Source organism: Chelonoidis abingdonii, chromosome 3 (genome assembly GCF_003597395.2).
Source record: "Chelonoidis abingdonii isolate Lonesome George chromosome 3, CheloAbing_2.0, whole genome shotgun sequence".
In the NCBI taxonomy this organism is placed as follows: domain Eukaryota; kingdom Metazoa; phylum Chordata; order Testudines; family Testudinidae; genus Chelonoidis; species Chelonoidis abingdonii.
This window is the reverse complement of record NC_133771.1, coordinates 153,601,050-153,628,286: the sequence shown is the minus strand read 5'-3', so window position 1 is coordinate 153,628,286 and position 27,237 is coordinate 153,601,050. Positions and strand designations below refer to the sequence as shown.

General features: G+C 43.1%; 1 protein-coding gene across 6 annotated transcripts in view; it reads right to left on the bottom strand.

The window, feature by feature from the left end:
• LOC116819065 (latent-transforming growth factor beta-binding protein 1-like) overlaps window positions 1–27,237 on the bottom strand; it is a 211,884-nt gene that overhangs the window by 58,190 nt on the left and 126,457 nt on the right. For all 6 annotated transcript variants that reach the window (XM_075064232.1, XM_032770469.2, XM_032770468.2 and 3 more), the window contains 5 exons: window positions 15,798–15,980; window positions 14,535–14,621; window positions 9,622–9,750; window positions 8,052–8,192; window positions 1,651–1,821 (listed from right to left, as the gene is read on the bottom strand). In XM_075064232.1, coding sequence (XP_074920333.1) covers window positions 1,651–1,821; window positions 8,052–8,192; window positions 9,622–9,750; window positions 14,535–14,621; window positions 15,798–15,980 — 711 coding nt within the window. The remainder of the gene's footprint in view (window positions 1–1,650; window positions 1,822–8,051; window positions 8,193–9,621; window positions 9,751–14,534; window positions 14,622–15,797; window positions 15,981–27,237) is intronic.

Sequence of the window (27,237 nt, the reverse complement as noted above, 5' to 3'; positions counted from 1 at the left end):
TGCCAGTAATACGTTTCAACATTTTTAGAAGGTCTCTTTCTATAAGTCTATAATATATAGCCAAATTATTGTTGTATGTAAAGCAAATAAGGTTTTTAAAATGTTTAAGAAGCTTCATTTAAAATTAAATTAAAAGGTAGAGCCCCCCGGACCAGTGGCCAGGACCCGGGCAGTGTGAGTGCCACTGAAAATCAGCTTGCGTGCCGCCTTCGGCACTTGTGCCATAGGTTGCCTACCCCTGATTTAAATGAAAGAGAATGGTTGATGCTCAATGTGATGTTGCACTCCATATGCTCTGTGAAAATATGCTTGGACTGTGAATATAATGTAACTGGAATTGCTTTATGCAAAAGGTCTCTTCTAAGGTATCATTACAAAGCTTATAATCTATTGAGTGTGTTCATCCTATTTGTATGTATGTATCATTCTTGTATCTAAAACTAAAAATATGAAGTTAACTCTAAGGTCCCATTGTAATTATGAAAAGTGTGGGCCATTAATGGTGGTTTAGAATCTTGATGGCTACCATTAACTAGAACAATTTGTTGTAAATGGCCCTGTTTACTTGTAAGCCTTCCTGTGTTCCTGTGAGCCAGGTCAGAAAGAATGGAGCTTGGGGTCTTACAGGACATGTGACCATGTCACCTGGTACTGGAATCCATCTTAAACCTGGTGCTTTTCCATTTAGAAGGAGGGGTGGGGACCCAGAGAGACAAAAGATTCCTACCTTGTGCCAAAGCTATAAAAATGGGTGGAACAGAACAAAGGGGGCTGCAGTCATGAGAAAACCCCTAGTTACCACCTGAACTGGAACTAACAAGAACTGTACCAGGGAAAGGAATGGGCGCAGACTGTGAAAGAAACTTATTGGAACATCTCTGAGGGCGAGGTTTACCTGCATTCAGTTTCTTAACGTATTAGGCTTAGACTTGCGTGTTTTGTTTTATTCTGTTTGGTAACTTACTTTGTTCTGTCTGTTATTATGTGAAACCACTTAAATTCTACTATTTATACTTAATAAAATCACTTAGGTTTATTAATTAACCCAGAGTAAGTGATTAATACCTGGTGGAGCAAACAGCTGTGCATCTCTCTCTATCAGTGTTATAGAGGGCCGATAATTTATGAGTTTACCCGATATAAGATTTATACAGAGTAAAATGGATTTATTTGGGGTTTGGATCCCATTGGGAGCTAGGTGCCTGGGTGCTGGAGAGAGGTGACCTGCTGAGTGGTTTTTGGTTAAAGTCTGCAGCTTTGAGGGCATGGACCAGACCTGGGCCTGTGTTGCAACTAACTAGCATGTCTGGCTCAACAAGGCAGGGTTCTGGAGTCCCAAGTTGGCAGGGAGGCTCAGAGGTAATCTCAGCACGTCAGGTGACAGTCGCAAGGGGGTGTCTGTGACCAAACCCATCACACGCAACACCTCTGAAAGTCAGGCCCGAGTGTTTTTAAAACTGGGACAGCAAAAATTAGAGGTTGCTTTTGAAAATCTGGACTTTAGTTATTTCCATTTAGCAGCATTGGTTTATGGACAGCCAATTTTCTTTTTTATGCTATTAAATCAGGTATTGAGAATACAGAGCAAGAGATTAAAACGACTACTGGCTCTAAAAATCATCTTAGGAACTGAAATTTACATTTCCTTACCCGAGTCCTTCATGGGACAGAGTGCACACTGCATGCCCCAGGCCTCACCATATAAGCAGCAGCACTCAGTGTATGTAGTCTGCTTTCCAACCAGAGGCCGGCTACAAACAAAATTCTCACTCAGATGTTGCCAGCAAAGATCTTGGTAGACTTCAGTTTCTTCCGTTTGTTCTGAAAGAGAAGTCAATATTACACCATTACCACAATGCTCTTAATATTTTAAAGATATTGGTAAAATAAAATGTTATATAAATGAAGGTTATAAGAATAATTTAACATTATTGCTTTACATAAAACCTAAATTGGATGGATTTACTAATGAATTCAAATGTTTAACTTAGAAATTATAACCAAGTGATTATGACTAGTGATTTGGAATGGCTCATATGTTGACTATCCAACTTGAGAAATCTGAAAGAGTTTTGGTATTCAGAAACTGTTGAGCACCTACTCTTGGAAAAACAGGCTTCTTTAAAGATTCTCAAGCTAGGCACCCAAGAATGGGACACTGAGTTCCTAGCCACTTCTGAAATTCTTTGTCAAGTGGGATTTTTCCAAAGTGCTCAGTATTGACTTAATTTTGCTCCTATTGGAACTTCCACTGACTTCAGTGGGAGCAGAGTTAGGTCAACGCTAAGTGCTTTGGAAATCCCATCCAAGAAGTGAACCCTAAAATACATTAACTTGGATTTCCTTACCCTGGCTAAAGGCTGTATCAGTAAGACATTTTAAGAAGTCTGACCACTAGAGATGGGCAGAATATTTTTGAGACACTATTTTTGTCAAAATATGCTCTTTTGTCAATGCTGAAATGTTTTGTGGAGACATATTGGTTTCAATTAAGTTTTTGACAGGTATCAGAGGGGTAGCCGTGTTAGTCTGGATCTGTGAAAGCAGCAGAGAATCCTGTGGCACCTTATAGACTAACAGAGGTTTTGGAGTGTGAGCTTTCGTGGGTGAATACCCACTTCGTCAGACGCAGGTAGTGGAAATTTCCAGGGGCAGGTATATATATAATTGCTAGCAAGAAACTAGAGATAACCGGGTTACTCAGTCAGGGAAGGGTGACGGCCTGTTCTTAGCCAGGTAGAGTGTGAAACCAGGAGAGGAAGAAGACTGGTTCTTGTAATTGGCAAGCCATCTCACAGCTTCTGTTTAGTCCAGACTGATGGTGTCAAATTTTGAAATGAACTGAGAGCTAGAGCAGTTTCTCTTGCTAGTAACTGGCTGCAGTTTTTTGCTGCAGGATAGCCACCTTAAGGTCTGACTTAATAGTGGGCCAAGGGAGGTTGAAGTGCTCTCCTACAGGTTTTGTATTGCATCCTGATACTGATTTATTTCCTTTATTCCTTTTCCGTAGTGACTGTCCAGATTTGGCGATGTAGCACGCAGAGGGATTGCTGCATATGATTGTGCGATATGCGCACATGGTGACGTGCAGGTGAATATGAACAGTGATGGTATGCTGGCTTGGATTTGGGTGTCGCTGGTGTAGATATGTGGCAGAAGTTGGCATCGAGGGTATTGTTGCCATTGGATTGGTTCCCTCCGGACTGATTACTGCGTCGCGGTGATGCAGCTTGCTGGTGAGAAATTACAGTTTCAGGTTGGCAGGTGTTCTGGGGCGAGGACTTGCCATGCCACCCGCCAAAGACCTGATGAAAGTGTGGGAGTCATTGTCCAGGAAATGGGTTGTAGATCCCTGATGATGCGTTTGAGGGTTTTAGCTGGGGGCTGTATGTGAGTGGCCAGTGGAGTCCTGTTAGGTTCTTTCTTGTTGGTCTTGCAGCAAATAGTGAGGCTTCGGGTACACGCTTCTGGCCTAGTTGATCTGTTTCCTAAATTTCCTTGTGCGGGATTGCTTAGTCTAGAGACATGCTCCATGTGGAGATTTTGTAGTGTTGGTCCTTCTGTGTTTCTGCAGGGGTTTAGAGGCAGTATTGCCGGTGTACCTCCAGTGCTTGGCTGTAGAACAGATGGATCGTGTGATGTGCCCGGAAATGAACTGGATAAGGCATTGAAGGAGGCGTTAGCGGGCCGTCGGTGAGGTTTCGATATAGCAGTGGTGTTAATGTGGACCATCAGCTTATTTTGCACCGGTGGTGTCTAGAAAAGTGACTCCGTGTAGACTTGGTCCGAGGCTGAGGTTGATGTTCTTCCGTGGGGTGGAAGTTGTTGAACATCGTGGTGGATTTTTTCTAGAGTTCTCCTTCCATGGGTCCTAGATGATGAAGATGTCATCAGGTAGCCGTAGGTATGTGAGACAGGGGCGTGAGTGGCGAGAGCATGAGGAAGCTGTTGTTCCAGGTGGCAGCCATAATAATAATATTGGCGATATTGTGGGGGCACTATGCGGGTAGCCCATAGCCAGTGCCACTGATCTGGAGGTAAATAATATTGTCATCAAAACTTAAATAGTTGTAAAGTGTGAGTATTAAAGGCCACAGAGCTCAGCAGCCAGTTATAAGTAGCTCGTGGCATCATCAGGGAGGTGACTGCTTCCTACAGCCTGCCTATTCCATCTGGTGGATGTTTGTGTAGAGAGCCTCTTACATCCTATGGTGTCTAGGATCTGTCTTTTCTGGAGAGGTACCAAGGCGTTGTAGTTTCCTCAGGAAATTCAGTGTCGTGTCACCGGAGACTCTCAGCTCGGAGTGCTTGTAGGACATAGGGTCTGAGTACCCCGAGATCTAAACAGTATCCAGTACCAGTCCGTATCAGTGAGAGTCTGCCAATGCCCGAGATGATGGGCTAACCAGCGATCATTCCGGTTTGTGGATCTTGCGGTAGTAGATGAATAACCCTAAGGTGGGGCTCTAAGGTATACGTTGCCTCAGAAAGGATCTATGTGTTGCTGATTTTCTGGTGTTAGTGTATGGAGTGTCCTCAGTAGATGCGTTCCCAGCTTTCTTACGCTTCGATTCCTCCAGGTTGGATCTTGAGTCGTGGAAGTGGCCTGTAGAATTTGGTATTGGTGACTTGTTTGTTCTGTGTCGTCCTCCTTTCTGGTTCGTGTGAACTACACGCATCTCTTAGCAGACCTGTTGCAATTGATGACGACAGCCCTCCCTTTATTCAGTCCTCTTTGATGATAATGTCAGGGTGCGTCTTCTGAGTGCTTGTGGATGCCCATTTGCGTTCCGCACCGACTTAGGTCTATTTGAGGCAAGTGGTGTTGGTTTTCCCACGATTTCTGCCTGTGCACGTCGGCGGAAGCATTCAACTGTATAGCGTCCAGACTTGCCATTTCGACCCTCAGGAGGATCCATGTGGGAGTTCTTCTTTCTTGTGCGTTGGTGGGTGGGTACCTGGTTTATCAGTGCACTGTTCAGTGTTGTCCTGGAAGTATTCTTTGAGTCGCAGACGCGCGAAAGTAGGCTCCAGTCGCAAGAACTGTATCAGTGTGGGGGGTGGCCAAGGGCAGAAAGAGAGTCCCCGAGATAGACAGACTTTTCTTCTGGGCTGAGTGTGTAGTTTCAACAACTTCCACCCCACCATCAACCTCAGCCTGGACCATCTACACGGAGGTCCACTTCTAGACACACGGTGCAAATAAGCGATGGTCACATTAAACCACTCTATATCGAAAAACCTACGATCCGCTACGCCTACCTTCATCGCCTCCAGCTTCCATCCGGGCACATCACACGATCCATTGTCTACAGCCAAGCACTGAGGTACAACCGCATCTGCTCTAACCCCTCAGACAGAGACCAACACCTTACAAAATCTCCACCAAGCATTCTCTAAACTACAATACCCGCACAAGGAAATTAGGAAACAGATCAACAGAGCCAGACGTGTACCAGAAGCCTCCTACTGCAAGAACAACCCAAGAAAGAAACCAACAGTACTCCACTGGCCATCACAACAGCCCCCAGCTAAAACCCCTCCAACGCTCATCAGGGATCTACAACCCATCCTGGACAATGATCCCACACTTTCACAGGTCTGGTGGCAGGCCAGTCCTCGCCCACAGACAACTGCCAACTGAAACGTATTCTCACCAGCAACTGCACACCGCACCATAGTAACTCCAGCTCAGGAACCAATCCATGCCAACAAACCTCGATGCAACTCTGCCCACATATCCACACCAGCGACACCATCAGCCACACCATCACTGGTTCATTCACCTGCACGTCCACCAATGTAATATACGCCATCATATGCCAGCAATGCCCCTTGCTATGTACATCGGCCAAACTGGACAGTCACTACGGAAAAGGATAAATGGACATAAATCAGATATCAGGAATGGCAATATACAAAAACCTGTAGGAGAGCACTTCAACCTCCCTGGCCACACACCATATAGCAGACCTTAAGGTGGCTATCCTGCAGCAAAAAAACTTCAGGACCAGAAATGCAAAGAGGAAACTGCTGAGCTTCAGTTCATTTGCAAATTTGACACCATCAGCTCTGGACTAAACAAGACTGTGAATGGCTTGCGCAATTACAGAACCAGTTTCTCCTCCCTTGGTTTCACACCTCTACTGCTAGAACAGGGCCTCACCCTCCCTGACTGAACTAACCTCGTTATCTCTAGCTTGCTTTGCTGAGCATGAATATATACCTGCCCCTGGAAATTTCCACTACCTGCGTCTGACGAAGTGGGTATTCACCCACGAAAGCTCACGCTCCAAAACCTCTGTTAGTCTATAAGGTGCCACAGGATTCTCTGCTGCTTTTTTGACAGGAAGGCTTCTGAGTTCCAGGGCTCTCTGATCACTGTTGACCATAGTCACCCAGAAATAAACCCAAATAGAAAAGGTGCCTTTTTGGCTCAGAAAACTGACATTTTCCTTTAATGAAAATATTTGAATGGTTCTGTTTTGTTCCAATGCAGAATGAAAACAAATGTTGAAACCACAGAAGTTGTCATGAAATGGAATTGTCATCCTCTAGTGAGCTGTAGTAACAGCATTTGTTACATGGTGTAACAATACAACTTCAGCTACACACACTACATGTGAAATCATAAGACTGAATCCCAACTCACAAGGGAAATGTGGTATTCTGAAAGCATGAAGTTTACCTGAGTTTAGATCCATCTTTTACAGCTCATGTAGCCAGAGGCTTCAAATGATAGAATTAGACACTTTAAGACATGGGACATTGCCTCCCTGAGCTCCAGGGAGCTGACAGGAGAGTGGGAAGAAAGGTGCAAGTACGATCCATCTATACATAACGAACTCTGCATGCTGGTGGCAGAGAATGTGGCTGTACTGTTGCCTTGTTTCCTCCCTCTCTACTTTAGAGAGGCTAGTGCCAACAGTTAAAAAGCAGGAGCACTATGAACTTCCTAAGTAGAAAGATTGTTCTTCTGCTAGCCCTAGTGCATGCATTGTCTGGAGACCCTTGTGCCCTCTCCCTTCCTTGCATATCCATGCAGGGGCCCAACACAATCTTATCCATAGTTTGTTTAGTTAAAACACCACTGTCTGGTTGAGTTTTGGGTAAGGACTTATAGAGCTTTATTGTACGAACCACTTAAAATAAAATGTTTAATCAATCTGTACTAGTACCCCCTATTATGGGAACTTCTTGGATGGTTAAATTCTTCATTGGCTGCACGGAACAGAGGCTTGAATTCACTGCTATACACATTATTATTAATCAAATGTTTTAACATTTCTAAAAATGTGTATGATGCAGAATTCCATAGTTAGTGTTGCCAACTCTTTCAATTTTATCATGAGTCTTAGAATATTTGGTGTTTTTCTTAAATTCCCAACTGCTGGAATTAAGAGTTTGCTTGAGATTCTCAGCTTTCATTAAAAACGTAGTAAGCTTCTAACCCTCCTGGTTGTGGAGAAAAGCTTGAAAAAATGAACCAAGTGTACCCTAAACGAACTTCCTACAGTTACCAAGCTGAGAGACAAATGAGGGACATATCCCATTAAGTAATCAGAGGCATAGATATAATTCCCAATATTTACTCCTATATCTTTCCTCTTTTGTAAAAGCACAATCTCTGTTTTGTCTGGATTGAGTCTTAGCCAGCTATCCCTCATCCAAGTCCCAATTTCAGTGTGATACTGGGAAGGCTGTGCCACTTCACATTCAAGGTTGGAAGAGATAGAGATACAGAGCTGGGTATCATCAGCATATTGAAAATACTTCCAACCAAGCTTACTCATTAACAGTCCCACTGGCCCCATATATACACTGGGGTGACAAGATGGAACCCTGTGGAATCACACAAATGTGTCCTCAGCATAGATAAAAAACTGCGCAAGACTACTATCTGAGATTTCCTCAGAATGGAGCAGAGCCACTCAAGAGTGACCTTGTCTACCTTTGGTAGGGTCTGCAGCCATTTCTACAACACCTTGTGATCAACAGTGTTAGTTGTTGATCCTGTACAGGAACAGTATAATGCATATAATGGAGCATACCATTTGAATCTGCTGGTCTGATACATCGCTTTTCTGTGGCATCCAGAACCATCGGATGGGTACAGAAACAGTTGTAAGATCCTTCAGTGTTAATGCACTGGCCATCCACACAGCTGTTTGGGTCCTGACATTCATCTGTATCTTTAAAAGGGAAGAAATGCACCAAGAAAAGTCAACATCAAACTTGTTGCATTGTGTAAATTAATGCCTGCAAATTCTTAAATTAAGAACAGATTTCCCCCAGTACCACCTTCGAATAAGCCCAAATACAAATTTTACACAGGGAAAAATTCTGCCTGCATCTATGCCCACATGGAGGAATAGCAGTCAGGTAACATCTTCACCCTACTCAGAGCACCCATACAGGAGAGAGGCAGGATGCTGACCTATTGCACTCAAGAACTGAGCAGCCTCTTGATTAACACACATGGCAGTGCTTCACAGGCCCAGGTGGGCCTGTCCCTAGATATGCCCACACTACTTCCTGTGTTTGCCAGCTGAATCCACAGCAGATTCTGGAGAGAGTGCCTGCATGCTGCTCTTTTATTCGGTAGCAGTAAGGACCATTGATGAGCACTCTGCCAAAGGCCCCTCAGTACCTCTGCAGAGAGAAAGGAATCTTCCTTTTTGGCCACCATAGCTCTACTCCTGGTAAGCTTGGCTTAGAGAGGAAAAGCAAGAATTTAGCCCTATGGAAACAGTAGACTGTTTTTCTTAAATGACATTAAATCAGAAAAGAAAATATCTTTGTAGAGGATAGTCTTAGAAACCCCAGGTGAAAGGCTCTCTTATTGTGGTTTCAAAAATTAATTTCTTTCATTATGTTATTCTGCATAGTCTATACGGTTTTCCGCTTAAGCAGCAAAAGTCAGGGTCACACTTATGAATAAATTTCAATCAAATGGCAAGCATAAAGGAGTAAGAGGTTCTGCAGACTAAAAGGAACGTGCTTATGTTACATCAGTGACCTGAATTGTAATTCCACATTGCATATTAACTCTTTGTGGAGAAATCTGTACTTAAAAAAAATCATAGTGTTAATTCAATTTATTGTATTAAAACCTGCACACTTACCAAAGTTAAAGTGGAATAAAGCATGCAGCCATTCAGTGCCTGATTTGTGTGCAAAGAACAGAAAGCTAGATTATAGCTGGTAGATTGAAGCGGCACTGCGTGTAGAGAAAGGGAATAGTTTCCTGTCACCTTGTGCATCACACACAAAGGCCATTTAGATTAGTAGCTCCTATTCTCTGGGGAGCACACAGGCTGCTGTTGACATGCAAGCCTCTGGGAGCAATATGCTAAAAAGAAGGAAGGGAGTAGGCAGAGTCATGGTTCTATTTTCCACCTCCCTATGTCCTTCAGGAGAGCTGGCCAGCCATGCAAAAGGAAGGGGGAGCATGCTGCACCAGTTAAAAAGATGCTACAGGAGTACAGGAAGCTCAGTGCTTTCCTTACTACGAGCTCTGGATAAATAACACATTTCAGCCTCGAATTTTTACTGCATAAATCTGCTGATCATGTCCATCTGCATACCATTCTATGTAGAGTGAGGCATTAAAGAACTTACCAAAGCATTGGAGTTTAACAGGATCATAGTATGTGCCTTGTTTACAGTAACACTCATAACCTGGCTGTGTGTTCAGACAGAAGCCATTTTTACAGATTTCTTGTCCGAAGAGCAGGCATTCATCTGCATCTGTAGAGAAAACTACAGTTACAGCCCTTACTCAGTCATGTAGGGGACCATAGAGCAAGACCCATTTACTCCCCTGTTCTGACTGTGACTCTGGCTGTTGGGAGCACAGCCAGGGCTACTTCCCACTGTGAGCAAATGATTTGGGACTGGGTGGGGTGGGGTGGGTTGTGGAGAGCTGGGGGAGCCTTGGTTCTGCCTCCCTATTTGGTGGCCAGAGTATCTTAGCTGGATGCATGGGGGTAATCAGTTACTCCACAAAAAAGGGTGAAGTAACTTACTCCCTTCCCAGAGCAAGGGGGAAGCAGGGGAGGAATTGGGACTTTGAGCCACAATTTATTCTCTGGTCTGATTCTGGGGTGCTGCAGCTATGCACTATATCAGGGGTCGGCAAACTTTCAGAAGTGCTGTGCCAAGTCTTCATTTATTCACTCTGATTTAAGGTTTTGCGTGCCAGTAATAATTTTAACGTTTTTAGAAGGTCTCTTTCTATAAGTCTATAATATATAACTAAACTATTGTTGTATGTAAAGTAAATAAGGTTTTTAAAATGTTTAAGAAGCTTCATTTAAAATTAAATTAAAAGGCAGAGCCCCCGGATGGGTGGCCAGGACCTGGGCAGTGTGAGTGCCGCTGAAAATCAGCTTGCGTGCCACCTTCGGCACCCGTGCCATAGGTTGCCTACCCCTGCACTATATCTTACTCATGGCAGACTGTAAGGTGACAAGGTGGATTCCAAGATATACTACTATTGTATTTACATAAGGCCCAATACTGTCACCCTTACTCATGCTGAGCAGTTCTTTACTCTGTGGGTAGCTACTCCAAAAGTAAGGGACTACTCCATGTGTGCAAGGGTGCCAGAATTGGGCCTGGTAAGCTACTAAAGATGATTTTAGATTTATATTTCCAATTGAAATTAGTGGGAGGCACAAACTGCAGCAATGTTGTAGATGTCCTACATGCTGGACTGTGAAAAAAGTCAATTGCCAGAGTCACACAAAACAATATTATAGATCTAAAGTGAGTATGGACAGCTTCTGTTGAATCCAGAATACTGACAATGGAGTAGCCCTGATGCATCCTATATATTTTGATGCAGACTGAGGCTAAGGAAGAAAAAGTTTACTAAGACAGCAAACAACAACAAAAGGATAGTTCTGACAAAGAGATAAAACCCACTGGTTAGAGCAGGAGAAAGAGGTGACAATAAACTTACTAAGCAGGGCAGAGGTAGCCATGGCCCAAGTACCCTGTACTATACACAGGGCCGTACACAGGCATAAAAACATTTCCTCACAGTCCAGGCTATGTGAAATCGACAGTGCTCAGTTTGTGCCTCCTGTATTTTTGCTTCATAATTGTCCTTAGGTTCAAGCAGAACAGACCAAGACTGTCTTCCATGTATCAATTGTCCTTTCTTCTATGTGGCTGAACTACTTCTTCTGTGACTGTCTCAGTTCAATGATTGTCTACGTATATGTAAATCTGCTGTCATGGTTTTGTCTCCTCCATTTTGAAGCAATGGATGTAATCTGGGCCCCGCTGAAGTCAATGGCAAAACTCACATTGACTTCAATGGAGCTAGGATTTCACTCCATAATTAAGAGTTTCTATGATATAAGCAAACAGCAGTGGTGCTTTGCTTGCTGGATGGATTGATTGTCCTCATACTGTTAATAGAGATAACCTGGGATCCAGTCCTATGGCACAACTATTTGTGATGGTTGTGTACCACCTGCAAGTGTGCAGCATGTAATTTTTACCTGTATTTGGCTAGGATCATACGTTTCTCATTCCAGCAAGTTCTGCTATTCACATTTCCACTGTGGGTGACCATCATCTTTCCTGCTTGCATCATCCTTTTACCATTGTATGGCTTGACCAAGCACTTCACCTATGCTCCTTATAATCACTGTTTTGCTCTCTGCACATGTTTACTGACTGAGCACCCCTCTATCTTCCTCCACTGTGTATGATCTAGAATCTTGAAGTCATTTTCTGCTGTGTTGGTTTTGTACTTGTTAGGGAACCTCAATGGAGATTTCCCACACACAGACATAATTATTGCTGTTGCTATATACAATCATAAGACATTCATCATTATTGTATCTGAGGACATTTGATATAATTTAGACCAAGAGAGATATTTTCCCAGAAGCAGGCAGTATGTATCGTACATGTCAATAGTCACAGTACACTCCATATTTAAACATATAATGAAGCATATTCTTAGCATACAGAATCAACAATATCTAAAATGAATTAGTGCTCTTAATAAGGTTTCATTGAAAAATATAAACCATGCTGACATATACCTACTTTTCTACAGTTTTATTTACTTTGTAGCAAACTTTTACTTTTTGTTACTTTTGGAATTTGCTTCCTTTTCCCACCCTCTTTTCTTTTAGTTTAACCAAACATTTACTATATTACTTTGTTTAAACCAGGCTGGTGTTAGAAATGCCAGTGAAGAATGAAAGGTAAAATGTATAGCAGATAAACTGGGCCAAATTCTGCACTCAATTCCCCTGGTGTTAATCCATTGGCTTCAATAGTGTCACTCCAGATTTACACCAGGGTAACAAGAATGTAGCTACAAACTATTTTTTCCATCTGCTGAACAGTTCTCAAGGTGAATTATTAAAATACGTACTTTTCCAGAAGAGCTGAAAGGACTATAAAAATATTTTTACAGTCACTTTTCCAGCCACTAAGCAATTTTAAACATTAAATTTTTTTTAACTTTGATTGTTTAGCAGCAAGACCACTATAATGATTAATTTAAAAAAACCACATAGCCGAGTGACTTCCATCTTTTCTTATGGAAACAGAATACATAGTTTTGGGGAAAAGTGGGAGAGCTGGGGGTTTGGGAAAGGGAACATACATTTGTTTTTGCAAATAAGTCCACATTAAAAATGTCTGGTTACTCCTGCAAAAAGAAGCATGCAGATGAAAGCAAAATAAAGACATTGTTAAAGAGAGAAAAATATCTCATTTTACAAAATAATCTGTCCATTTGCAGGTCCACTGTCTCCGCTATAAATATGCCATTTATAAGGATATTGCCAAAACTTGTTCAATGCAAAAATCTTGTTAACATGGTGAGAGTTTTCCTGGAAAACATATCTAGTTATAAAATATTTTAATTTCTACATTTTAATACTCTTAACAGTTGCAGATGTTATCAACTGCAAGGCAGCATAACCAACCAAAGCAGCTTTTTATCTCAGACGCGTATACACCTACAAATCAAGTGTGCCAATTTTTTGTTGCAAAGAATAAATAAGCATAGCAAAGACACAAATAATATGTGCACGCTCCATCCAAAAAGAACTGTACTCGGAAACTGGATTTCTCAGTTCTGTACAATCTGCTATAGATCCACTAGATCTTTTTCAGGTACTTAAAAACAGAATTATGACATCTTTCTGATTCATCTATATATTATCTATCTATCAAAGCCTCTATTACTACAGTATCTCAGTACCTCACAACCTTTAATGTATTTATACTTACCGTATTCTTGTCAGGTAGGGAAATACTATTATTTCCATTTTACAGATGAGGAAGAAAGGTACACCGAGATTAATTGACTAGCCCAGGGTCACACAGGAAGCCAGAGCTGGAGCAGAGACTTGAATTCAGGTCTACTGAATCCCAGTCTTTGGCCATAGCCACTGGGCAATCCTTCAGATATAAAAATTAGTGGCCTATTCCTGAGAAGCAACAGGAACCTATACTTCCCACTGATTTTAATGGACATAGCAGATGCCTATCATCTCTCAAAATCAGGCCCTATATGGTATAACTTTTAAGGACTGTGTTTCCGACTTAGCTATTGGTGATATTGACATAGCTCAACATGTTAACTCTGTGATGCTACTGCTCTTTTCAGATATTGTATGTTACATTATAGTGCATTTTTAATGTAATATAAACAGTAACTTCAGATTTTTAAATATTTGATCCATAAAACTGCAAGTCTGATAGGAACAAATGTAATTTTATGTAGCAATACTGTAGCTACTTCATAACTCAAGGCAATTATGCAGATTTCCTTCTAACTGTATAAAATTACAATGCATGTATGCCACGCATTGTGGAAAATTCACTTTCCTGAATTAACAGTAGTTTCAGACTTTATTAACAAGAAAAGAGTGAGATCAGTGAAATTCCTTTGTTGAGTTAATGAAGTTTTTTGCCTACATACTCTTTCTCTCATGCACATATTCTATTTTGCTCTCTCCAGTAATGTCCATTTCTTCACAGATTATTGTACATGGCATTATGTTCTAAATAGCATAGCTAAGTTTATTTTCAAATTTTCAGAATAACTTAAGCATAAATCATTCATTCCCCTTGTAGCCTGCAAGCTAATGTAGGACAGAACCCTCTCCCCATACCCCCCTTTCCCCATAACTATTATTTATAAATTAAAGACTGGTTTGTGCTACTTATACATGAGCAAAAGCTGATCTTTGGGGTTATGTGTTTTAAACATCTGCTCTTACAGTATAAGATGAATACAGGGAAAATATTATAAGCATTACAGCACCTAAGATGAATAAAATGTGAAAAAACCTGTAATAGTGTTATGTCCTAAATACAGGTTTACCACTAGGTAAGTATTTTGGGGTAACATTTTACTTCAAGATGCTGTTTCTGTCTTGTTGAAAAGCTGAAGTAATATGTTGACATTGCTGGTTACGTAAACTATCTATTATTAGAATTTCTGAAAAGTTCATATTTAATACAAGTTAGCATATCTAATTGGTACTGACCTCTGTAATTCTGTGTAATGACTCCATAAGATGAATCACCAGAGGGGATGAAACCTTTTCCTTCAGGACACAAATCAGTAAATTCAGCTGGTAGAGAAATAAACCAAAAAATTATATCAGAAAAAAAAGCAGTTATTTAGGAACCTAGAACTGTTACAGATGATAAAATTTTCATGTTCATGAATACATTTAAAATTGTATTCTACTTGCTAATTCTCAGAAATCTTAGGCAACCTTTCCTCTGATTAATTCCCTTTGGGCAATCTTATAAACCTAGGTATAACCTTATGGCCAAATGCTGCAGTCATAACACAGGCAAAACTTCCATTGACTTCAACAGGAATTTAACTATTGTCTTCAAAAAAAGTTTTGCCTCAGCAGGAACTGAATAAGAACTGCATCATCTGGCTCACAGAGGGAATGAATTACGTTATGTTGGAGATGGCATAGGCTCAAATGCAAACAAACCCTCTTTTATATTTTCTAGTATAGTGACTCTTTCCAAAACACACAGCAATAGGCACAGTTTCACCAGTTCAAAGATGTGGCTAAGATAAGAGCTGAGAACAAGAAACCACTTTTCTTTTAAAAGTTATCTCTTGCATTCTGAAAAATTTACACGTTCTAATCTTAAATGATTTATTCCAGCTGGATATTGAATATCAACCATCATTGTTTACACACTGTGCTTCAAGTACTGTTATCAATATTTATGCCAAAGAGCATATGGTTATGCTCTTCTAATTGGTATTTAAAGGCTAAAAAATGTTGTGCAGACAGCATGATTAACTGTATTATACAGTAGGTAGCAGAATGTAAAATTAATGTCATGTTATATATCTATTCCAATGTTTCACTTGCTGCATAAGCTAAGCTGCTATGATTAATGACAGCCAGACAAAAATATAAAAATGCTCACCTTAATTTGTTACTTTATGGGGAGTAATAGAACCGTAACATTACAATAAACTTTGGCAAAAACTTGTATCAGAAATATTGTTGCTTTAAAAATCATTTGGAGACAGTGTTGGCCATAGAAAAATAATGGGCCATACTTATCCCTGCTGTAATTCCAGTGAAGCCAGTGGAGTTACACCAGAGATGAATTCTTCCTATTGCCTTTGTGAGAGTGGAAAAGTTTTGAGTAAGCTGCTGCAGGAGATGGCCCTTTATGAACAGCCTTCATGAAAGCCAGGGATACCTATACTAGTATAAAGCACAACCCTTCAGAAACTATTTGCTGGATGGAAAGCCTCCTCTTACCAGTTCCAAAGATGGGGCATGGGAAGATTTCACAGTTATCACCCCAGCCAGCACCCAAAGTACAGCAGCATTCTTGTTTGGTGATGTTGGATGTTAACACATTATCACAGAAATTAGCATCATTTAGATTGTAGTAGCATTCCTTCTTTTCATCTTCAGGTTGATCAACATCTACTGGTAAATCTAAAGATGAAAAATAAATAAATAATAAAATATGTCAAATTACTCAGTTTGATAAGAGATACAGGAGAAAAGCAACTGCATGATGTCATCATAGCACCGTTCTCTATCTTCAGGGGCAGAGTTCTTGGGGAGAAAAATGTGTCAGCAAAAAAAATTGGCGAATTTTTTAATCCTCAAAATCTTTCCCCTGATTTTCAGACCACTGTTTTCTTTCAGATTTAGGTGTTGGAAGAGCTTCCATATTTGTACTTCTACTATGTTTAAGTCATGCATGTACCTCTACTTTTATGATTAAAAACAATATTAGCACTTACGAAGTTGCTTTAATACATTTTTCACTTAAAGTACTTCACAAAGGTTAGTAAACTTTTTACAGATGTGGAAAGTGAAGCAGAGAGAGTGAAAAGGTCTGATTTTCAACACTCTCAGCTTGCACTGACTTCAGTGGAAGACGAGTTCAATACTACTGAAAATTAAGTCCTAAGTGACTTATACAAAATCATACAGTGAGTCAGTGTGAATGACAGGAATATAACCCAGGTTCCTGACTCTCAGTCTTCTCAGTTGTTATAGAGAATAAGCACAGTGGAGAAACAGAGATGTTGTTGTTCCCAAACAGCAGCTAAACAAGGCATTATTCCTTCTGCAGGACACAGGACCATGGTCGTGCTTTCTCTGATCTGGAACCAGGGGACATGTCCCCCTCTTATGCCAAGGTGGGTTTTGCAGTTGCATTGTACTTTAAAGCAGTATTTGAAAGAGATAAGCAGAGGAATCAAAATATATTGACTCTGCAGAAGAGGGGTGCAAGGGTTAGGGGTGCAGGGGGAGTACAGGGGTTGGGGGTGCAGGAGAGAAGTACAGGGGTTGGGGCAAAGGGGGCACAATGTAGGGTTGGGGCACAGGAGAGGGATCAGGGATTGGGGCACAGGAGGGGAGTGCAGGGGTTGGGGCAAAGGAGGCACAATGTAGGGTTAAGGATGAAGAGGGTTCAGGGATTAGGGGTACAGGAGGAAAGTACAGGGGTTGGAGTGAAGGGGGCACAGTGCAGGGTTAGGAGTAAAGGAGGAATGGGGAGCCTGGGGAGCCCACGGGGATCAGGAGCACCAAAATACAAGTTCGCTCAGGGCGCCATTTTCCCTAAGGCTGGCCCTCAGTCTAGTCTATCATCCACATTTTAAAGGAATTTATAAAAAACTTATGATCTCACAGAGTTCTCAAATATCTAGTGAATAACTCTACAAAACATAGTTACTAACTCAATAAACAACAACAAAACTTATCAAAACCTACCAAACCATCGTTAAAGGGCACCTGTTCTCCTGCGAGATAAATGGATAAAATATCTTTGGAGGTTTTAGAGCAAGCCATTTCAGAAATATGACAATACAAAACAGTGGAAAAAGCACTCAAACCTTTCATGTTTCCAAAACACTTAGTCCATCTAACCTCAAGCTTCCACAAAATATTCAGCTTTGGTAAGATTTGAGATGAGAGAAGCTGCATGTGGAAATTATCTTGTTTCCACAGTTTCAGAATACCTGACAAATATGGACTGCAACATTTTGTATTTGGATTCCCCATGTGCTCTGAAACCACAGATGTCAAATTTATTGGTAAAAAGCACCAGTTCTTCTGGGGATTTCAGCAGGGCAAACTCTTAAGATGAAAAATATATTTATTTTTCCTGTTAGAAAATTCTTCATACTCAGCATTTAACATGTGACAACAATCATCTAAAGCAATATAACAAGGAGCTATCCAAAATTATTCCATGTTGGCTGATTCTCATACATTTTTAAATTTGATTCATTTCAATGGAGACTAGAAGGTAACCTTACTGTCATGAGACATTTTTTGAAATTGTCCCAAATTTACAGGAAGAGATGAAATCTTTATTCTATGCTTTCGTTATAATGTATTTCAAAATCATTATGTTATATAAGAAGTGAGATCAAAGCTGCCACGTGGTTACACTGTGTTATTTGTCTTATTGTTCTTTTATTTACATTTGGCTTGCAACCTCAAAGATTTGTCTTTGTCTGGTCAGCAGGAAGAAAAAAGCCATGGCTCCTTTAAGGGTCCCCCCCACTCCTTCATATGCAGAGGGGGCCAAAACATCACTGAACCTGGAGGCTGGCTGGAGGGGCTAAGCTAAGCCAAGCCATTGGTGCCCTGTGCACCTGGGGCGCAGAATATATAACTTGTCCCTTTGGAGGCAGCCCTCTCTCACATCCAAATTAGTAGCTACCACCCTCCCATCCATGGGATCAGAGAAGGACCATATTTAGTGATCTGCTGTGGGCACTGCACTAGTTGCTTTTTAGGGGACTGGAAGGAATGTTTTCCTCACTGACAGATTAGCTGTGGCAGGGTGGGTTTTTTTTGCCTTCCCCATAGCAACTTAGGGACCTGGCAAGATAGGCCAGGAGGTAAGGTTCAAGATATTGTAACTTAGCAGGTGGCAGGTGTCCAGTGCAGGTATTCATTCCATAGGGGTCTGGTTCCTTCGTACACTGGAGCTGGAAGTGAATTTAGGAGAAGGATGGGAAACGAAGTTGGGGCTCCTAATGTGTTGCACAGTGAGAAGACAACCTCCTTTCCCCAGCCCCTTAATCCTCACCACCCTCCTTCTATGGAGTCACAACAATAGGCTAGGAGGCGGTTTGGAAGAGCAGGGAGCTGACAGCACCCCTCAGATAGATGGAAACAAGTGAGGAAGGAAGGATGACTTGTATGAGTCCCCAGATGAGTTAAATTAATAAAGTTGTGACCTAAGTAATGCACATCCCTCACATCCTGTCTTTCTTCCCGCATGTCCAGAAAAATGCATCAGGCTGGTCTAGTGATAGTTGTTTAAACCGTTATGAGGGAGACCTAGGTTCACCTCACTGTCCTAGAATCTACCTCATTCTCTGGGCCTTTAAGGAATTCAAAAGCAGCCAACTATGCCAATTACGGAATGGACCATTCCCAATCTCATCTAGTCCTGTTTGTTGTCAGGATAATGGCTGGGATGTGGGATCTTAAGGTGGAAAGGGTAAAACAGAGGCTGGGGTCATAAAATGAACCTCAGGCTCTTACTTCCACCGCTGCTTCCCAACACACACACACACACACACACACTCTCTCTCTATCGTAATAGGCAATAAAAACATCAAGTTTCAAGTATGTGTAAAATATGATGAAATGAAAATGTTGCACATAAGAAATAAAAGCAGCAGAGAATCCTGTGGCACCTTATAGACTAACAGACGTTTTGGAGCGTGAGCTTTCGTGGGTGAATACCCACTTCGTCAGACGCAGGTAGTGGAAATTTCCAGGAGATAAATATGCGAGCAAGCAAGCTAGAGAGAACGAGGTTAGTCAATCAGGGAAGGATGAGGCCCGTTCTAAGCAGTTGAGGGTTGAAAGCCAAGGGAGGAGAAACTGGGTTCTGTAATTGGCAAGACCATTCACAGTCTTATGTTTAGTCTGAGCTGCATGTGTCAAATTGCAGATGAATCGGAAGCTCAGCATTTCTCTTTGAAGTCGTCCTGAAGTTTTTTGCTGCAGGATGCCCACCTTAAGGTCTGCCTATAGTGTGCCAGGGAGTTGAAGTGCTATCCTACAGGTTTTGTATTTGCCATCCTGATGATCGAATGTGTCCATTTATCCTTTTCCGTAGAGACTGTCCAGTTTGGCCGATGTACATAGCAGAGGTGGGCAATTGCTGGCATAGAATGGAATATATTACATTGGTGACCGTGCAAGGTGAAAGTGAACCAGTGTGTTGCTGATCTGGTAGTCGCTGTGATGGTGTCACTTGGTTAGATATGTGGCAGGTTGGCATCTAGGTTTGTTACATGGATTGGTTCCTGAGCAGAGTTACTATGGTGCAGTGTGCAGTTTCTGTGACAATACGTTTCAGGTTGGCAGGTTGTCTGTGGGCAAGGATGGCCGCCACCCAAGACCTGTGAAAGTGTAGGATCATTGTCCAGGAGGTTGTAGATCCCTGCTGATGCGTTGGAGGGGTTTTAGCTGGGGGCTGTATGTGATGGCCAGTGGATCCTGTTGGTTCTTCTTGGGTTTGTCTTGCATAGGAGGCTCTTGGGTACACGTCTGGCTCTGTTGATCTGTTTCCTAATTTCCTCGTGGGGTATTTGAAGTTTGAGAATGCTTGGTGGAAGATTTTGTAGTGTTGGTCTCTGTCGGAGGGGTTAGAGCAGATGCGGTTGACCTCAGTGCTTGGCTGTAGACAATGGATCGTGTTGAGTGCCCGGGATGGAAGCTGGAGGCATGAAGGTAGGCGTAGCGGTCGGTAGTTTCGATATAGGGGTGTGTAATGTGACCATCACTTATTTGCACTGTGGTGTCTAGAAGTGGACCTCCCATGTAGATTGGTCCAGGCTGAGGTTGATGTGGGGTGGAAGTTGTTGAAATTGTGGTGGAATTTTGCTAAAGAATCTCCTTCCCATGGGTCAGATGATGGAAGATTCATCAATGTAGCGTAGGTAGAGAAGGGCGTGAGTGGACGAGAGCTGAGGAAGCGTTGTTCCAGGTCAGCCATAAAAATATTGGCATGTTGTGGGGCCATGCGGGTGCCCATAGCAGTGCCACTGAACTGAGAGATATATATTGTCATCAAACTGAAATAGTTGTGTGTGAGTATAAAGGCACAGGCTCAGCCCAGTTGTGCTGTGGCATCATCAGGGATACTGTCCTGACAGCTTCCACACAGATGGAATACAATCATTCACTCTGCACGTCCACCAATGTAATATACGCCATCATATGCCAGCATATGCCCCTCTGCTATGTACATCAGCCAAACTGGACAGTCTCTACGGAAAAGGATAAATGGACACAAATCAGATATCAGGAAGGCAATATACAAAAACCTGTAGGAGAGCACTTTCAACCTCCCTGGCCACACTATAGCAGACCTTAAGGTGGGCATCCTGCAGAACAAAAAAAAACTTCAGGACCAGACTTCAAAGAGAAACTGCTGAGCTTCAGTTCATCTGAATTTGACACCATCAGCTCAGGACTAAACAAAGACTGGTGAATGGCTTGCCAATTACAGAACCAGTTTTCCCTCCCTTGGTTTTCACATCTCAACTGCTAGAACAGGGCCTCATCCTCCCTGATTGAACTACCTTCGTTATCTCTAGCTTGCTTGCTAGCATATATATACCTGCCCCTGGAAATTTCCACTACCTGCATCTGACGAAGTGGGTATTCACCCACAAAAACTCACGCTCCAAAACATCTGTTAGTCTATAAGGTGCCACAGGATTCTCTGCTGCTTTTACAGATCCAGACTAACACGGCTACCCCTCTGATATAAGAAATAAAGTAAGTTTTACTAGCTTATTCTCTTTAATTTGCATTAGCTACAATTGTTTTAACATTAGCATGCCCAAAATATTTATTTTGTTGTGCCTATTATTGTGTTTTAATTAAAGAGAGTGTAATAGACATTTATGGCTTTTAGTTCAAAACATACATTTGAATTTGCTTTTAACTTCCTTAGAAAAGTGAATGTTTTGATTTGTGGAGTTTGAGGGGCTGGCAGACACCACATTGCCACCAACAATGCAAACTCTCCTTTGCTGTTTTGCCAAAGTAAGTAAGTATACATTAAGGGAAACACCCAGCTGAGTGCTATTTCATCTTTGTTAGTTTAGTCTGTGGTTTCCCTTCATCAGATAATCACAATTTTCCATAATGTACTGCATTTCATAAAGTACGATGGTTTTGTGGTATCAGCTGATATCCAATAGGAACCAAATTAAGATTATCACGTGTTGCAGAAACTCAACTGAACTAAATTTGTTATTCCAAGGTAAGAGAGAAGTACTTTAACCACCAAGTTACACATTTTCTTTGGACAGATGCCACATGTCTAACTGAATCAGGGCCAAAGGCTTAAATAGCAGAAACACCATGGAAGTTTTCACACCATTTACCAGGGAAAGAGCTTCGGAGGCTGTCCCAGGAGGAAGGAGAAACATTCCCATCATGTGATTATTTATTCCCATTTTATATTTGATGTGATGGTTTCTTCTCCCATTATCTGTTCAGCACTTTAAAAGTCTGTTGTTTACACAGCTGTGACTAAGGGTTAGTCAAGCAGGCGTCATGAATGTTTGGAAAGTGAGTGAGACATAGATCTTTAAAAAAAGAAATTTACAAAGGCCAGTCTGTGTCTACAAGCTCATAATTTCTCTCTCTCTCTCTCTCTCACACACACACACACACTCTTAATCTTTTAATAAACAGATTCTTTTAAAAGATATTTTAGTGTAATTTTTCCTTGGGAAAAATGCATTAGTACCTAGATATTTATTTTCTCACAATTTTGGTTATTTCTGATTTTTTTATTTCATTGTCAAAAAATTAGAAATTTTACTCTACTAAGTAATTGTGGGATAATACAGTTATTTATCTGATTGAAAAATGTTAATAAGTATTTTAAAAAACCCAATCTTTTTTCTTAAAACAAACTAAAGAAATTCTAGATACCAACATATAGACATTTATCTGACTGTAAATATGATGCCTATATTAGTGCCTCAGAATTCCAGATATAAGAAGTGGGGGCTAAATATAGACTAAAGGTATTTTATGTATTTTTATATCTTAATATTGCACTGATCCAGCAAATCACTTAGGCATATGTTTAACATTAAGTGCTGTTGACATCAACACAACTTGTGTCCTGAGATCTCCCAGATGTGCCCTCAACCCGAGTCCAATGCGTCTGTAACCAATGAGAGTTAGCTGGGGGCTGATGAAAGGGGGTCGAGCCACCACAGAAGGGAGTTGAGGCCTGGATGAGGCAAAGTAATGAACGTGTCCAAACTGTCCTGGACCGGCCGATGCACTGAGGCTAGCCATGATTGGAGTGGCCGGAATCTGAGCCTGGCATGTTCCACGACATATGAACAAGCAGCCACGTGTCCCAGAAGTTTGAGGCAATTCCTTGCTGTGGTGGGGAGGAACTGCCTGAGACTCTGAATGATGTTGTCCAAGGCCCAGAACTTTGATTCCGGTAGGTATGCCTTGGCACGGGTCGAGTCCAGCATTGCCTGTATGAACTCTATCCTCTGAACAGGGGACAGAGTTGACTTCCCTGCGTTTGGGAGAAGGCCCAGTTTGTCAAACGTTGCAATGATGAATCTGACTTGTGCCTCCACTTGAGCCCTGGAGCGGCCCTTGATCAGCCAGTTGTCGAGGTACATGAACACTTGTGCAGAAATGTGGCCATGACTGCTCTGCATTTGGTAAATACCCAAGCCGCTGCTGACAGGCCCAAAGGAAGGACTGTGAACTAGAAGTGGTTGTTGTGCACCACAAACCTGAGGTATTTTCTGTGGGATGGTGTGATTGCTATATGAAAGTATGCATCCTTCAAGTTGAGGGCAGCATAACCATCCCCTGGATCCAAGGAAGGAATGATGGAGATCATGAAGAAACTTAAGTTCCATATGAACTTGAGCTCTCGCAGGTCTAGGATGGGCCTGAGCCTGCCTTTGGCTTTTGGTATTAGGAAATACCAGGAATAGAAGCCCTTGCCCTTCTGCTCCTGAGAAACCTCTTCCACTGCCCCCAGTGAGAGCGATTGCACCTCCTGTATGAGGAGTTCCTCGTGAGAAGGGTCCCTGAAGAGGGATGGGGAAGTGGGGTGGAAGAGTGGGAGGGAAGAGAATTGGAGTGAATATCCCCTCTCTACCATGCAGAGCACCGAGCAGTCCAACATAATACGGGCCCATGAATGGTAGAAAGGGGATAGGCGGAACAAAAAGGTAAAGTAGGATGGAACCAGTCTTTGCACTGGTGTCACCTCTGTGTGCACCTTCAAAAGGCTAGTTTTGGGCCTGAGGAGGATTTAGACTGTCCAGAGTCCTGACCAGAGGAGGGGCGAGGTCTCTTCCTTGAACTCCTATTTCTCCTGCATGACCTGTCCTGCCTATCCTGAGGTTGATCATTCTTCTGTGGGGGCTGGGGTCTAATGTGCCTCCATTGTGTGGCAGGGGTGTGGAGGCCCAGGACTTCAAGGTGGCTTGAAAGTCCTTGAGGCTGTGTTGACGAGAGTCAGTTTTCTCAGAAAACAAAGACTGACCTCAAAGGGGAGGTCCTGGATTGTCTGCTGCACTTCGCAGGGGAGGCCAGAGACTTGCAGCCAGTAACTCCTCCTCATGGCCACCCTGGTAGCCATGGTGCAAGATGCCGCATCCGCTGCAAGCAGGGCTGCCTACAGGGATGCATGGGAAATCAATTTGCCCTCCTCTTCTAGCATGGAAAACTCCTCATGAGAATCCATAGGGAGGAGTTCTGCACATTTTTGCATGGTCCACAAGTATTATAATTGTACCTGCTAACCACCACCTGATGGTTAGTGATACGGAGCTGCAACCCTCGTGTGGAATAGATTTTCCTTCCGAAGAGGTCCAGTTTTTTGGCCTCCCATTTCTTGGGCCTCATAGCCCTGGCGCTCACTCTGGTTGGCCACATCCACTACCAGGGAGTCCAGTTGGGGGTGCGTGTAAAGGTGTTCATACCCCTTTTAGAGGACACATCTCTCCACTCGTACCTCTTGGTGGTAGGTGGCAATGAGGACAGGGTCTGCCACAGGGTCTTTGTGGCATTGCTGATGGTTTTAATCAATGGCAGCGCAATACGGGATGGCCCTGGAGGGGAAAGAATGTCGACCATTTGGTTGGCCTCCTCCACCACCTCCTCAGGTTTAATATTCAGGTTCTGGGCCACCCATCTCAGCAGCTGCTGTAGGACCCTGCTGTCCTCTAAGGCTTGAGCAGTTGCTCAGCCAGCCACTGCCTCATCCGGAGAGGAGGAGGATGAGATGGCAGCTGGTACTGGAGCCTGTTCCCTGCCCTTAGCACCTCTGGGGTCCCTAGGATCGAGGAACACTGGAGCCACAGCCAGTGCCGTGGGTGGCGCCATAGTCAGTGTCACTGGCAATGCCACGGATGGAGCCGCAATCGGTGCCAAGGACGGTGCAGCAATTGGTGCTGAGATCGTTGATATCGTGGTCGATGCCGAGAAGGTCAATGTCGGTACAGCTGCAGGATGGGTCCCCAGCAGCAGTGTGAGGGCATGTGCGGCAGCCCAAAGGACACCGAGGCCACCAATGCTGGTCTGGAACTCTGGCTCTGATGATAGGCTCATGGTGTCCAGAAGGGCCACTGAGGAGCCTGCCACTGTCCCAGCCACCATGCTGGGTAGGGCTGTTGGTCACGGTGGGAGCAGGATCTTCTGTTCCTACTGAAGCGCGATGACTCCACTTCCGACTCCAAGGTCTCCGACTGTGAAGACCACGGAGGAGTGGAGCTGCTTGATGCCAGCGAGCAATGCCAACTGGAGGACCAGAGTAGCTCCCCAACACAGCCCACCGGTGCTGGAGGTTGGCATGCAAGGGATGATACCCTCATTGCCACCATCTTTGCTAGCTTGCCCACAGAGTGGATTGGGCTAGGAACTGGTGCCAGCAACCTCTCCCGCCTTGGAGGGGAGGGTGGCGCTGTCAGCATCAGGAGGTCTGATGCCACTTTGAATGCTTCCTGCGTGGAGGGAAGCTATAGGTCCTCCAGTTGGTGAGCCGTGTGGGGCAGGAGTCAATGGAAGCCCCACCAAATGGGCACCTGATGGGAGCTTGCTGGCCACCTGGCCTTTAGACCTGGTTGGGGAGTGCCCTCTGTCGGCCTTCTTTCTTTTATGGGGCACCAGGGAGTGAGACTGGTGCCTGACTGATGCCTGGAACCTGTGTACGGAACCGTGCCAGTGCCGAGGATCCTTAGAGGAGTCTTTCCTCGGCTCCGGCTCACATGTCAACAGTGCCAGAGCACTGTGCACCGAGGTGGCAGTGCTTGGGGCCGGGTCCGCCGTGCCAGGGTCCGACTGAGGCCAAAGTGCTGCCTCCATAAGCAGAACTCAGAGGCGCTGTTTTCTGTCCTTGAGGGTCGTAGGGCGAAACCCTCTATAGATCTTACAACAGTCCCCAAGGTGACCCTCCTCGAGACACTTCAAGCAGGAAGTGTGTGGGTCACTTCTCGGCATAAGCCTGCCGCAATCCGAGCACAGCTTAAAGCCTGGGCACTGAGGCATACCCCAGAGCCGGGGAAAGCATGGGGGGTTGACCCCCAAAGAAAACTTATGAGAGAAAACTAGCTACACTAACTAAATACTACTGCATTTAACTATATACACATGATACTGTGAAGCACGTGTTTGCCAAGGCAAGAGCAATGGGGAGTTCCAGCTAGCCATCACAGGCAGTAAGAAGGAACTGAGGGAGGTCGGGTCGGGTCAGCAGGACACTATATTGAGTACCATGAGGGCGTGACTCCAGGGGGATGCCCAGGCTGACCCTAAGGATCCTGCTAGGGGAAAAATCTTCCAGCTGTCATGCATATGGTATGCACACACCTGATGGGAATTGACATGAACAAGCACTCGAAGAACTATATATTTAAATCAAAATTATTTGGTAGTAATGACAGTATGAAAGGTCTCCCTTGAAATGTAAAGACAAACAATTTGGATTTGGACACCAGACTCAGTCTAGTGCCTAACAAACATTAATGCAGATTATAAAGCCACCAAGAATAGTTTGGCAGTCTCTGTTCAAGAAAGGCCCAAGACTAAGGAGCAGAGATGTTTTTGGTTAGGAATGATGTATGTTGGCAGAGCTATGGTAATCAGAATAACAGACTTTAATATCAGATGTTTGTGAGCTGCTTCCCACCTAATAGGGTAGAAACAGATGACACTATTAGACACACCCATTTCTCTTTTCTGTGTCATCGTCTCCTGATCTCCACCCAAAAATCTCCTCTTAACTTTCCCCCTGAGAATCCTAGCTTTACAACACTATTAGCGATACATTTGTTTTTTCTACCCTTGAAGTTTCGTGAGTTTTTGCGTCAAATTTATACCTGGTCTTTGGTGAGGCCACATTTTTACAGAACTGGTCCAGGAGTAAACATGTTATATTTTGGATGCCAAAACTGCACACTTATTATTTCATGAATACTGGTAATCTAATCTACTGTTTTGAATGCCCCAGTAATTGAGCATATTATCATAAATACCGAGGTGAGCAAAAGATGGGAGTTGCAGCCTAAGATCTCAATCCTTCAACTGCATCTGCACAGGTGGATCCAGGGGCCTATGCAGAGTCATATTGATTCAATGATCAGGGCTCCACCTGAATTAAAGCACTGGCAGGTTTGGGGCCTAAATTCTCCTTTTA